This window comes from Xiphophorus maculatus, chromosome 3 (assembly GCF_002775205.1).
Source record: "Xiphophorus maculatus strain JP 163 A chromosome 3, X_maculatus-5.0-male, whole genome shotgun sequence".
NCBI classification, from domain to species: Eukaryota; Metazoa; Chordata; class Actinopteri; order Cyprinodontiformes; family Poeciliidae; genus Xiphophorus; species Xiphophorus maculatus.
The window spans coordinates 25567364-25580980 of record NC_036445.1 but is presented as its reverse complement, the minus strand read 5'-3'; the positions used below and the strand labels follow the sequence as shown (position 1 = coordinate 25580980).

Genomic DNA, 13617 nt, shown 5'->3' with positions numbered 1-13617 from the left:
TCATGACTCGTGAGAAAGGATGAAGAAAGAGGAGCTCCAAACTGCACCTTTGACCTTGAACAAGAGAGAAAAGTCATGTCACCACGAATGTAATTAGTCCTCTTTTCCAGTGAGAAATGTCGGGATGGTTTTATAGATCAAAGATTGGTCGAATTCACCAAAAGGGGTGTGCAAAATCCTGAATGTTTGCATCGGAATATAAAACCGTACAGGTTCAACGGACACCGCGTCACATCCGTAGACAGAGGAACGCAACTTAACTCTAAGACTTCACCTTAAGGCACAAGGCAGCGACCAGGTTTCCGACACTCCCTGCAGGTAAAGAAACTCCAACAGACGCAACCCTATAAGGATCGATAACCAGTGCTCAGGTATAAAAACAAGATTGACATATATTCAGAATTCAATTGAATATTTAGACCTAATCATATTGGAGCGACATATAACAAGCTTCCTTTATAGTTTTTCTGACACAAGTTGGGACTGTGGCTGACTCACTTCATAATGTTATTATCTCTATCCCGTAACTCCAAGACCTAAATCTGTCAGGAGTACGGACGATACGGGGTTCAACTGTAATTCCTTGCTGAAAAGTAAGATGTTCTTACAGTTTTGGAGAGAGACTTGGTACCTTTGTCCACAGAGACCTGGAGCTTGCTGTGAGAAAACGTCTCTTTCCCTCCACTCTTTCTCCACAGCTTCCTTTCCCAACAGGGATTGATGTGGAGGCACAGCAGACGGATCGATGGATGAAGGGGCAGAGACTACATCCTTGTTGTTGAAAGTGCGAGAGCAAACTTTCCAACATTTCACCTCTAAAAGTTCTCCTTGCTCCCTGTAATCAGAAACGAAGTACAAAGTTGGCTCACTTTACGTGTATTTTTGTTTGTTTTGTTTACAAATTAGAAATAATTGATGAATTTTGTGTTTTATTTTCACAAAGCATTTACAAGTCTCAGTTCAGGTCTGACCAATAGCGTATTGCGATGTAGGCTACTTGCTCTAGTCAATATAAGGTGCATCTATAAACGCCCCCAGAAAACATTGACAATCTTTTTGTTTTCAGAAAGTAAACATGTTTCAGAAATGTCAAATTTATGTTTTAAATAATTTCTATTTTAGTGTAGAATTGGTAGCTATAAGGGCATTAAATACCCTATTTATCACCCAATTTTGTTATAATCCATGTAACTTATTACTTTTTTTCTATAATGACAATAAAGATTATTATTATTGGTATGAATATCCCAAGCAGTTTTTATTTCGAACAGGTGCATCTAAGAATGTATTAAAACAGGCTAACTTCAGCATCAGTTACAGCTAATAGTTAGCATGTTGTTGTAGGCCTTAGAAGCGGTGCTGGGGTTCTTGAGCTAAGTGTTGTTTGGACCGACAGTCCAGTCTTTACAGGTCAGTATTGTCAACACAACAGGACAAATAAAGAACTATTTCCCTTCTACTTCAAAACAAAGGCAGCTAGCTGACTGTAAATGCTCAACTATAGACGCAACAAGTTTGAAGCAGTTGTAGCCAGGAGCTTGCGCTTCGTCAGACTTTAAAAAAATATATATTTGAGGAAGCAAGGGCATAATTATCTCATAATTATCTGCTGCTTTATGTAATCACCAGGTGTCCGTGGATGAATGGCCATGTTATTGTGAGGCAAGAACAACTGTCACATCCTACAAAAACAAAACTCCAAATTACTCACCCCATCTGACACACTGAGAAAAAAGCAGATGACTTGGAGACAGAGCAACTTTACTCAGTCAGAACCACAGCAATGGTTTAGCCAAGCTAGCTAGAACCAGTACAGCGAGAGGGAGCATGCTGGCTTACAATAGGTTATTTATTCACGCAAACCTTTGAGAGCCAAACTGACAAAACACACCGACAGTGAACAGATGCTACAGAGAAAATCTCTTACATTACTAGAAAGAGGCTGCAAAGTGGCGCAGTTGGTAGCATTGTTGCCTTGCAGCAAGAGGGTCCTGGGTTTGATGCCCAACCCGGGGTCTTTCTGCATGGAGTTTGCATGTTCTCCCTGTGCATGCGTGGGTTCTCTCCGGGTACTCTGGCTTCCTCCCACAGTCCAAGAACATGACTGTCAGGTTAATTGGTCTCTCTAAATTCTCCCTAGGTGTGAGTGTGTGTGTGCCTGGTTGTTAGTCATGTCTGTCTCTGTGTTGCCCTGCGACAGACTGGCGACCTGTCCAGGGTGAACCCCGCCTCTCGCCCGCAACGTAGCTGGAGATAGACACCAGCAGCCCTTAGGGACAAAGGGTGAACAGAAAATGGATGGATGGATGACTAGAAAGAGTTCTTTAGCATTTTGTTTTACAGTGTTTATGTGTTTGTAATTTATGAAGTGCTGTGAGAAAGGTATTTACAGCCTCTGAACAAACTTAAATGCACATGTAATGGGATTTTTATGTGACAGGCCAACACACATCAGAAAAATTATAAAGTGGAAGACAAACTGAAAGGATTTCAAAGGTTTTAGGAAAAAAAAACTCAGCAAAAGTATGATGTGTGTTTGTATTCAGCCTCTGAATCAATACTGAGAAACACATTTCTCTGAAAATACTTATTTTCTCCCTCATAGACTCAAGTGTTTTTGCTGCCTCTGGCAGGGTTTTCCTCCAGGATCACCCTGTATTGGGCTCCATCCATCTTTCAATCAATTCTGGCACCACCATGTGTCACTGTGGGGGTGTTCAGGACAATAAGTAGCGCTGGTTTCGAATGTAGGTCAAAATGTTACCTTTGTCCTCTCTGTCCAGATTACCTTCTTCTTTACTATGTTCCCAAAATGGCTTGTGTAGAACTAAGCCACTAATCTTAACGATTTTTCTCAGCAATATGTTTTCTTCATGCCACTCACCCAAAAGGATCACCAATCTGACCCTATTTTTTTTTTTTTTAAAAAAGGGCAACCAGTAGTTTTTCCCACCTGATGAGTGAATTTCCACAGCTGCTGCTCCATAGTTGGCTTCTTCTTTGATCCATGCTTTCCTTACCAGGCCTGCAGGTTAAGGTGATCGGCCGTGTATCGGTACAGAGTTTCTGCATTGTTTCACCAACATTCATGAATGGTATAAAAGACCTGTATCGCCACAGAAGTGTACAAACTTCATCCAAAAAAGCTAGCTAGCTAGCTAACAAAAGTATGTTAGCAGGGATTTACCGGCAGCCTCAACTGCCTTGAGTCCCAGAAAGCAGCAAAGATCTGCTAGGGTAACTTCATTACCCTTAATAGTAAAGATCCTGTGATTATTGTTATGGGACATACAAAAAACAGACATTGAATATATAAGAGTAAACAGAAATTTGAGACTTGTGATTAACCTATCTGAGGGCAACTTACTTATAATTAAGACATTTTAAGGCCTCAATGTTATATACATAAATTTTATTGTTTTATGACCCAACCCTGCTTTAAACTTTCTCCCTGTCTTATCTGCTCAGTCTTTGGGCTCAGCAGCTTGTTCTCTAATATTCTTTGCCACAGCTCTGGGAGCCTTACAGAACCGCTGCATTTATACAGAGCTGGATTTAATTAATGGCTGGGTTTCACTTCAGTTTGTAATGACTCAGCACAATCATTATGGAGCTGGCTTGTGGTCTTGTTTGACATTTTGCCCCATTTTACTTTCCTTTACCGCAAAAAGAACAAGTTACATTTGTAGAAAATGTCCTTTAAGTAGTTTTATTTTTCTTTAAGTCACCAATAGAAAATAAAACTACAAAAAAAGAACAAAACAAAGGAGTACCATCTTGGCTTTACTTGAAAACAATATGCTAAAATTACATTTATGCAAACAATCCGCTTTTTCACAGTGTTTTTCAGAAAATATACGCCTTCTAGCTACAGTATTTACAACGCTGCTGTAACTACGGTAAATAAGCTGCCGATGCAGGTCCAAAGGACACAGCGGCAAACTCAAGCATGACATCGCCGAGAGGGCGACCTCCTTCTTCAAACAAGCTGAAAATGACATCACTTCCAGGCGTGGTATTTACAGTATAAACATGTCAGCAAAAGTGACAAATATTTCATAAACCAGTGATAACCGGTCGGCAGTGACGGCGAATGTGGCTTGCCTCCCGTCTCTCTGTTACATCGGTATTAAAGAGAGCCGACTCCGTTTCTCTGGGGGGGCTGTTCTCGTCGATGGTCGGGCATCCGTCTGCTGAGCGCCGATCTCTCTCCGGGAAGCTCTGGCTGATTGAGCCACACCTCTTGATAATCAGAGAGCAGCCAAACAGATAAAAGTCACTAAACCCTTCCGGCGAAGCGGGAGAGGCGCGCGCTCCCTTCACTTCACCGCTAATTGTGATAAAGCAGCAAGAAGCCGCCCTTCTAAATGGAACTTATTTAAAAAGTCTGAAATTTTTTTTTTTATCCCCAGCTAGACGTTCGGCAAACTTTTGCTGCGAAACTCTGCGAGCGCAGTCAGGGGAACACGGTGTGCCAGTCTCCGGTGGGTTCCGGAACCACTTCCAGGTCCAGCTCGGGAGACACCTCCACCCGAGGCGCCGGCTCGTCCACGCCGAGGGACACGTCTTGTAATTGACCTGTAGTGGCTGGAAGAAAGAAAAAAAAAACCAAATCAGAGCACATTTGCATGACAGTTCCAGTAAAATAGTTCCCTGGGGAAAACAAAAAAGAAAGAGCTCTGTAAAGCGGAAGAGAATCCGGTTAACACTCATCGGCAGAGGAGCACTGGCAGCTCTGAAAGCGATTTGATCGAGGCTGTCAAGCAAATGAGACCATCTGTCAAAAAGCAATCTTCCTCTCCTTGCTGAAACATTTGTTTTAATATTTCACATTTTTCCTTTTTTTTTAAGCCTCCTCTCCCTATGAGAACACAATGTGCGCAGAGCACACCATTCCCACCAGATGATGGATGCCAAATGGTCTCATTTGTAAGTTGTAAATACGGCGGGAATCGTTCGACTTAAAATCAGTTTAGGATAAAATGACAGTTTGGCTCAGGGTTGAGAGGTTCAGACGGCGCTTGTGTGATAATGCGGGGGGCCACACTCTGAATGGAGTCTCACAACGGGAGTCGCTTTTGTCGTCTCTTTGTGGAGCATCTGAAACTCTCCAAAACTCACAATTTGGCAATGTTTCTGGAGCATGAGAGAGAGAGAGAATAACAGAAACAAACAGAAAAACACGAGTGCGAGGAAAAGCGATAACTCTAAACAGACACATGATTACAAGAGTCCTGTGGCACAGAAGGGCATTTCCTGGTTTTTCAAAGCCTTTCCAAGGTTTTCTTGGCTGCTTTGTTCAACCACGTCAATGAACGTCCAATTTAAAAAAACAAATCTATTCGTTTTGGTCGGTTTTCTTTTCCTGGTTGAATACAGAAGGAAACTAAATTACATTGAAACTACAGCATAGATTGAAAACTATGTTTCTGACGTACTTATCTTTGTCCAAGCACAACAACCGATTTGTTGATTTGCGTCGCTGGAACCGTTGAAACGGCTCCTTCAATTTGGGCATCTTATTTACAATCGGCTCTCACGCTCGGTTATTTTAACCTGGGCGCAAATAAAATCATCTCTTTCAACATGCAGTGAGATACAGCGAGCTTTGGGAATTTGAAGCACTTGCACGTTAATTGTCTTTGCAGTCGATAGACACTTATGCCTCTATAATTTCGGTCAGTGTACATGATGTGCTTATGCGCCTTCCTGTTCCTGCTGCACACAGCCTTGAAACGTGTGTGTGCGCCCAGCAGAGCCGAATCAAATATTTTACATTTGCTTTACTGCAGTTCCTACACGCGTTCTACGCACTTCTGTAGACGCATGAAACCATAGTCAAATTAAGTTTTTGTGCACATAATCCTGATTCTACACAGTAAAAATGCCAGTGATAAAATCTTAGGTGTAGTGTTAAATACAAAGTGTGGGTGTTTTCACACCGCACAGATTTAAAATAACACTGCCAATGACAGAAGTCATATTTGACTGTGTTGTTAAATTCGAGTGTTAAGTGGTTGGTGTTGCTTAAGCCACGTTTTCGTGTTATGGTGCGTTCACGCCAAACACGGTTTGAGCATCAGCTACGTCTAGTTTACATTCAAAGTCTATGTGGAGGCGCGTTGATGGCCCGTTGCGGCACGTTTCGAGCGTCCGGCGTGGCGCGATTTGAAGCGTTTGGAGCGTCAGACGCGTCGAGCGCATCCAACACATCCGACGCTTCAGAGTGCGTTCCACTATGTGTGTATTTAAAAAGCCACCATTTCAAACCGCTAATGTTAAGCCTCTAAGAGGATGTGGGATTTTCTTTTTTTTTTTATTAATTATTTGTTCGTTACCTCGAGAAAGCTGTGCATTTTGTGTGAGATTACCCAAAAAGATTCACGTTCTTAATTCAACATAAATATCAAATGTCTTAAATAGGCAAATAGGCACAGCGGCGCAGTTGGTAGCACTGTTGCCTTGCCGCAAAAAGGTCCCAGGTTCAATTCCCGGCCTGGGCGTGGCGTTTGCATGATCTCCCTGTGCCTGTCCGGGTTCTCTCCGGGTACTCCGGCTTCCTCCCACCGTCCAGAAACGTGACTGTCAGGTTCTACATTCTCCTTAGGTGTGGGTGTTACTTTTAACGCTATACACCAAAAACACTGTAATACTAAGGAGACACCCGGTAATGTTGAATATTTAACAATGTCTGGTCTTAATTGAAAACGAAAAAGGCTGTCAATCTTTTAACACTTTCACAAATGTTATTTTAACACCAGCCAGTGTGGACACACACACAGTCACGTTGTTGGAGTTAAGTTTACACCGGTATTTTTACTGTGCATAAAGCTGATTCTGTATGAAATAAAACAGTCGCACTGGTTGCCTTGTAGTAAGAACCCTTCCGTTTTCTAATCAAAACACAAGATAATCCGGCTTCTACAGAGAACGGCCTCAGAAAACCCAGCATGGCGAGTGCTGAACTGTATTTCTGCAGCGACTCCCGCAGAGCCATTACTGAAAGCAGTGGGGTGCAGGATGCTCCAAGCCTCAGAAAACAACTACAGCAAACTCATCTTTTTTTTCTGTCTTTTTTTTCTTTTTTTACAAGAAAGTTATTCAGCAGAGACTTCACTCTAACTGCATCCATCCACGGCTCAGCTAAAGCCAAAGCATTTTGCTTTAATTCCAACGAAACATGTGGAGAAACAATGTCTTTATTGTTCCTCCTGTGAAAGTGGAGTTAAAGCTCGCCTCGGCTGGAGAAGCCCGACTGCGTTTTCCACGGCGAGAAATCGGGCCGTTTTGAAAGGATTTCGACGGAGCGTCATTCGAAGGTCAGGCTTTTCATTCGTGAAGTTGGGAGATTGATTTAAACAATCATACTTTTTTTTTTTGCACTTTCAGATTTTAACTCGCTGCAGCTAGTTTGTTTTAATTGGGAGGTAAACAAATCAATTATTGGATGAAAGACATAAGACGTCCTGTTTGTTATTTGAGACCAAAGATTTGGCTAGCAGCAATAAGTAGTTTTCTTAAAGAAAAAAAAAAAAACTCAGCTACAGATGTTTTGGATTTTAGCTGCCTTTGTGCTTTAGCTTTTTTTTACTGGTTTAAATCCTAAGATTTTACTTTAACCTACAAATCCATCAACGTATTGGGGGGGAAAAAAAGCAGTTTGACGGAAGTCAAAGTTCAAAATAACTTTCGTTTGTAACTTGTCATACAGAAAAGGCAACTATATGCTTCAAAATGCTTCTGCAAATTTGACCGAAAAAAAAAAGTTCAGCTTACAGCATTTTCACAGGAAACGCCAATTTTACTAGTTTCATTAAGTGTTCAGGCGACCCGGAAAGTTGTCCAAGAAAAACAAAGCGAACACGAAAGGCAGTCGGAGGAAAAAAACTTCGACAAACAAGAGTGAAAATGCTCCGTGGAAGTACTATCAGGAGAAATCAACAGAGACGGGGACGGGCTGAGACAGTGGCAGAGTCTCCCGTGTGTATTCTGACGTGTCGCAATGTGTGATCCACACGCCAAGCTTTGCAGAGAAGAAACAAAATCAAAGTTCCAAGTGAAGTCACATCGGCTTCGATTCAAGAAAAGGCCTTTGAAAGAAGAAAGCCACCACTCCCTCTGGGAAACTGAGAGAAGAGTCAGGTGCGTTAGGGGGCTGCGTTGCTTCATCAGACATACGGCACCTTAAATCCAAACAGGAATCAAAAAGAGCCAAAGAAAGAGATCAATGCAAATCAAGGTGGTGTGGCATGATGCATCAGCAGTGACAGAGCTCCTCCGACTGCGACTCTTTCAACAAAATGACTGAACAAGACGGACCACGATTAAAGGACGAGATGAAAACAAAAGATTGTAATCAACGAGCTGCTTTAGTTAAGCCCTAAATTACCCCCACCCCCACGCAGGGAACACGGCTCTTCCAATTGGAAAATAGTTTGACATTTAGGAGAGGTCCACCCAGCGTTTCTGAGGTGAATCTGACAGAGAATCTGAAGAGTGGAGTGGTGGCTCAAAGATAAATAATCCAAAATACGAACGGAAACATGTAAACAGCTATTTATTGCTATGCCAATGCAGATTTTCCCATTGAGAAGGGTTAAAGTCATTTTAAGCATGCCAACAATGGCTTCAGCCTTCCTGTTAGCTTCTGAAGGTGTTGCTTGTTTGCAGTCTGAAAGCTAACTTTGAGCCGTCCTTCACTCGGTAACAGACTCCAGTATAACCTGTGCTGTTGATGGGATATTACCGATTAGGGCCAATCAAGACAATCTGGCTTTTTGTTGTCGCGTTGTAAGTTTTTCTTTATTGCATTGTGGCTCTATGTTGTTGAATTGTGGGGTTTCTGTAGTTGGGTTGTGCCTTCATGTTGTTGCGTTGTGGCTTTTGTCTCTATTTTCTGTCCAGGATCTGTTTCAGTGTTGTTGCAGGAGCAGGAACGTCTCTTCCATAATCTTTCTCAACTGTTGCATTTAGGCTAACAGGACTGTAAGCATCTGCTAAAATGCTAAACTGCTCTTTAGATGCTGTGCTTTGTATTATTGCAGTTATCTTTTTTTTATATACATATATTTGTATCATATCTAGAATAATTTTTCAATTAAACTGGTGAATAATCTCAAAGAAACAATATTTTGTTTTGTTGTGAACAATCTCCTTTCCAATGAAATGACAAGAAAGATTTGAGCAAACTGAGGAAGTTAGCTGTCGAAGTCTGGCAGAGTCAAGCTGTGAGAAGCTTCAAGGGAGAAACGTGCAAATCTCAGTAAGAATGACGCAACTCAAGGTACTTTAAGGGCTTTGGAATGGATCAGTGGAAAATGTGTGGAAAATTTTAGACACAAAGTGAAATGAAAAAGGGGTGGGGGGAAAGCAGAAGGTTTGCCAATTATTGCTGGAATTGCGGGGCATTGTCGCTTGGTAACGTACAGGTCGCACCAAAACCAAACAAACTCCTGAATTTTAAGAACGTAATAAAAATGCTCAAAGTCAAATCTTTCTCTCATTCTGAAATTTAGCAAATTGAAAATATTTCATCGATTCAAACTGACCAAACGGTCAAAGTCTGAGTTACGTCTTTTTTCATGAGGTGTAAGCAAACATCTGGTTACAAAATGTTTCCTTTTAATACTTAAAAAAAAAAAAGCACGATTTGGTTACCCTAACTAAGGGTGCGCAACATAAACAATATATGCAAATTATCACAAAAATCTAAAAATCATCATCTCAGCATTTATTCCTATGTATCTAACTTGCTGTGTGCTCGGTTTCACTGTGGCACATCCTCCTCCATCCATCTGGAAAACGTCTGAGTGTTCAGCCTGACAAGAGTTACCGTATATTGTGTTCAGAGGAATCAGTTTAATAGAGGGATGACATCTGACCTGTGGATCCAGGTGGGCTAAGGATTTAGCGGGACGACAGCAACGTGACCTTTTACATAAAGTAACAAATATGAGCTGTCAGCTCACTGTCAGCCTCAAAAACGTTGAGGTTTTTGCCAAAGTTTCGTTTTGGATGACAGTACTACTACAGAAAGAGGATAAAAAGTTTGACAGGGTCTGTTGGAAAAACTGTTGGCTGCTGCGTAGCAGACAGGCTCATGGAGAGCCAGCATGTCGTATGGATCATGCTAACTTCCTGTAGCCGAACAATAACTAACATATTTAGGTCTCTGTGTACAAAAAGGGGGAATTATTAATCAACAAAAACAGTCCAATAATGGACCTTTAGTTTCTTAATGCTGCCAGTGAAGGGTAATGCTTTTGGCTGCTTTACTTCTGATCTCGGCCTGCTTTGAGGCTGACGGTTTAATTTCGATGGGTCGATATACAGTATATTTGCTTTAAACTTAAACAACTATTTTCTCCAACAAAACGTGGCATGTTTTTATTAGTCTTGTCTTTAAATCTCTAGGTCTGATGAGGGAGGGAAAAGTGTGGTGAACATTTTTAGAAAATGCTCATACATGTGGTCATTATGTATTCTTATATGTTTTGTACCCAACTTTGATATTGCTAAATTGTTTATCACCAGCATTTCGAGTGGTAAGTGCGTGCCGTCCTGCATGACCCTGTGAAATGCTCCTAACTTCCCTCCATGCCTAAAAAAAGAAAAATTTAAAACATGGAGGAAGACCATAATTCATGCATTAAAGGTTTAACGAGTTAGGGGCACAAGCGCTTTCTTCAAGGCAACATTATTTACCTCCCTGCAAATCCTGACATCCATGCCTGTGGAAAAAACCTGGGAAAATTGAAAACAGCATCTTCTAATCCTTGAGGAGTCTGGCCCCTTATTATCGGTGTCACTTTAAACAACTGCAGCTCTAACTTGACATTTTGAATTGTCAGCACCGTACTCCGCCCGGCGCCCCTGAGCGAAGCACTTTGTCAAACTACTTTAAAAATAGAACGTATATCTCCGCTCTACGCCACCAGTCATCTTCAATAAGCGTTAGATGCCGAGGCCGAATGCTCGCATGAGATCAATAATCATGCGTATGCGGGTTAACAAAAGGTCCCCCGCAGCCTTAATCTTAATTGTTACGCTGTCAGGAGAAGGTAAAAAAAAAATAAATCATGTCTTGGCAGAAGAGGAGGCTTAACATGAGCAATGGGTGAACTTGTCTGTCAGCAGAACGTCCCGGCTCTGTGATTTATAGAAGCCTCGAGATAGCGCCATTGAAATCGCTTCCAAGAGGAGGCGGTGGTTCGCAGAGTGCGCTTTTTTTCCCCACTCTGTCATCTAAAAGGGCTCAAAGGACCCGTCTGGTTTTCAGTGTAAACAGGGATGAATATTAGAGAACTGTGGCCACAGGACAAACAAACAGATACAAGCTTTGCGGCAGATGAAAAAGCGCCCTGAAAAACTCTGGACCCGAGTAAACAAAAAGAAAACAAAGGGACAATGTTTGAGTTTTCCATCACCGTTGCTCATTCAGCTGCTCACCGTATCCGTGGGATCTCTTCATGTGGTGTTTCATGTTGCTCTTCTGCGTGAAGCTGATGCTGCACACCTCGCACTTAAAGGGCTTCTTTCCCGTATGTTTGACCATGTGGACCTGCAGAGCGCTCTTCTGGTTGAAGGCCTTGTCGCACTGGCTGCACTTAAAGGGCCGCTCGCCTGCAACGGACGCGCAGACACCAGGTGAATAAGCATCGTCGTCATCAGAGATGATCAAACATGTTTTTAACGGGGAGGGGAGCGTGCTGATTTGCAAGTCGGTCCGATTAAGCCGCTGCGTTTAAATTCGTCGGCCGTGAAAATATTGAATATGTGACAGTGTAAGACAGAAACAATTTTACTGTAGGGTTTGAGATGTCAGTCAGCACTTTTTATTCCAAGTTCTCATAACGTTCTAATTGCAAAACTTGTTTTTAAACTTTGTAAACTGGCAGGCTGTTGAGAAGTGCTTTACTTGTGAATCTGATCTCCATCTCAGTGGATAATTAAGTCAACAATAAGTCACCAAGAAGTTTGCTATTAGGATTAAGCTTTAATGAGACAGCAGTTCCTTCCCCACAGATGTCTGTCCACATTTAAGGTTCCTTAAACATCAAAATAGCGTTGATGTGAAATGTTTCAACGGGTTTTTTTTCGATGTATTTTTATGAAAATCTTATGTTTCGGTCTGGCATAAATTTTTATAACTAGGAATAACAAAAAAGGGTTTTAGTTTAACAAAATAAAATTGAAAGGCATGATTATTTACACACAGTCACAACTTATGTGTCAATGTTAAAGTCAGTTATAATTACTGAGAGTTTGGAAATGTGAAATTTTACTTCACTTTTTCAGTGGTGAGCACATTATGGCTAATCTGCTAACAGCTAATTTGTTTAGCGCTTTTGCTAACTTTGAAAACATTTAGTGAACTTAGTGTCTCATATATGCATTTCACAAGATAAATGTTAAAATGCTAATTTACTTGGTTGTTTTCTGAACCTTCAGTTGAAAAAAGTTTGTCTGTGTTGAAGTTTTGTTTATTGACTGCTCAGAGTTCTTCAAGTAGTTAGAATTTATTCAGAAAATTTAATTGAGGAGAAACTAAATGCGCTAAATGTTTTTGAAGCAAGTTAATAGGTACACAAATTAGCTATTAACGCTCATAGCTAATCTAGCATCCCCTCAAAACATTAGCTCTGCTAACCTGCTAACAGCTAATTTATTTAGCACTTTTGCTGACTTTGAAAGCATTTAGCGAACTTAGCTTCTCTTAAATAATTTTTTTAGGATAATTTCCAAAGTGCTAATTTACTTGGTTGTTTTTTGTTTGTTTGTTTGTTTTTACCTCATTTCAAACCAGAAATTACAGCACCAAAATAAAACAGGGGCAATAGAGAACAAGATGTAGATACAAATACAATATTTAAGGGCATTCTAGGACTATGTCAAAATTAATTTGGTGCTTAAGTTCGGATAAAATTTAAATTCAAGTTAGCTCCTTAATGTTAGCTTGCGCCAAATACCTTGTTGGTGTAGTGCTTCAGTGTTAGCGCGACTAAGTTTTTAGTTAGCGGTGACCACCACTGCACTTTTCCAACATATCCAGCAGCTCCTAATTCAACCATTTAGCTGCTCTGTCTTAGAAAGTAACGACACAAACTATGTTATTTCCAATGAGCTGAATAATCCACCAGTGTTATTATTTTAAAAAGGCAGCGCGCAAGTTTTCAATCATGTACAAAAGGAAAAAACGTTGGGAACATTATTATTAAATATATTTACTTCACTGCTAATAAGTGTCTGAACCACCAGCCATCATCCACCCACAAATTAAAGCAGTTTTGTGCTTTAATTTTTTAAATACAAATTAACTACAGCATAAAGGAGATGATTAGCTAGGATCACCTGAGTCGCACTCTCTTTTCAAGCATCCTCAGACAACAAGGTGAAGGTCTTCTTCAGATTTGTAATTACACATTTACCTCTCAGTCCCTTACATCAGGTTCGGAGTGGCTAGAAATGATTTACCTTGAGCATGATCGAAACTGAACATAACAGCGCCGCAGAATCTGCCCGGTGAGAATACTGACTGAGGCGCTCTGCAGCAGACTCCATCATAACAGACCAAGGTACAAATGAAGTCTTTATTGTTTGGTGTCGTCGGGGAACGAG

At 41.1% G+C, this 13617-nt stretch overlaps 1 protein-coding gene across 2 annotated transcripts in view; it reads right to left on the bottom strand.

Annotated features, from left to right (window-relative positions):
- Positions 1-3765: 3765 nt before the first annotated feature.
- znf236 (zinc finger protein 236) overlaps positions 3766-13617 on the bottom strand; it is a 57595-nt gene continuing 47743 nt past the window's right edge. For both annotated transcript variants that reach the window (XM_023330738.1, XM_023330739.1), the window contains exons 31-32: positions 11449-11622; positions 3766-4587 (exon numbers count right to left, since the gene is read on the bottom strand). In XM_023330738.1, coding sequence (XP_023186506.1) covers positions 4457-4587; positions 11449-11622 — 305 coding nt within the window. In that variant the 3' untranslated portion in view covers positions 3766-4456. The remainder of the gene's footprint in view (positions 4588-11448; positions 11623-13617) is intronic.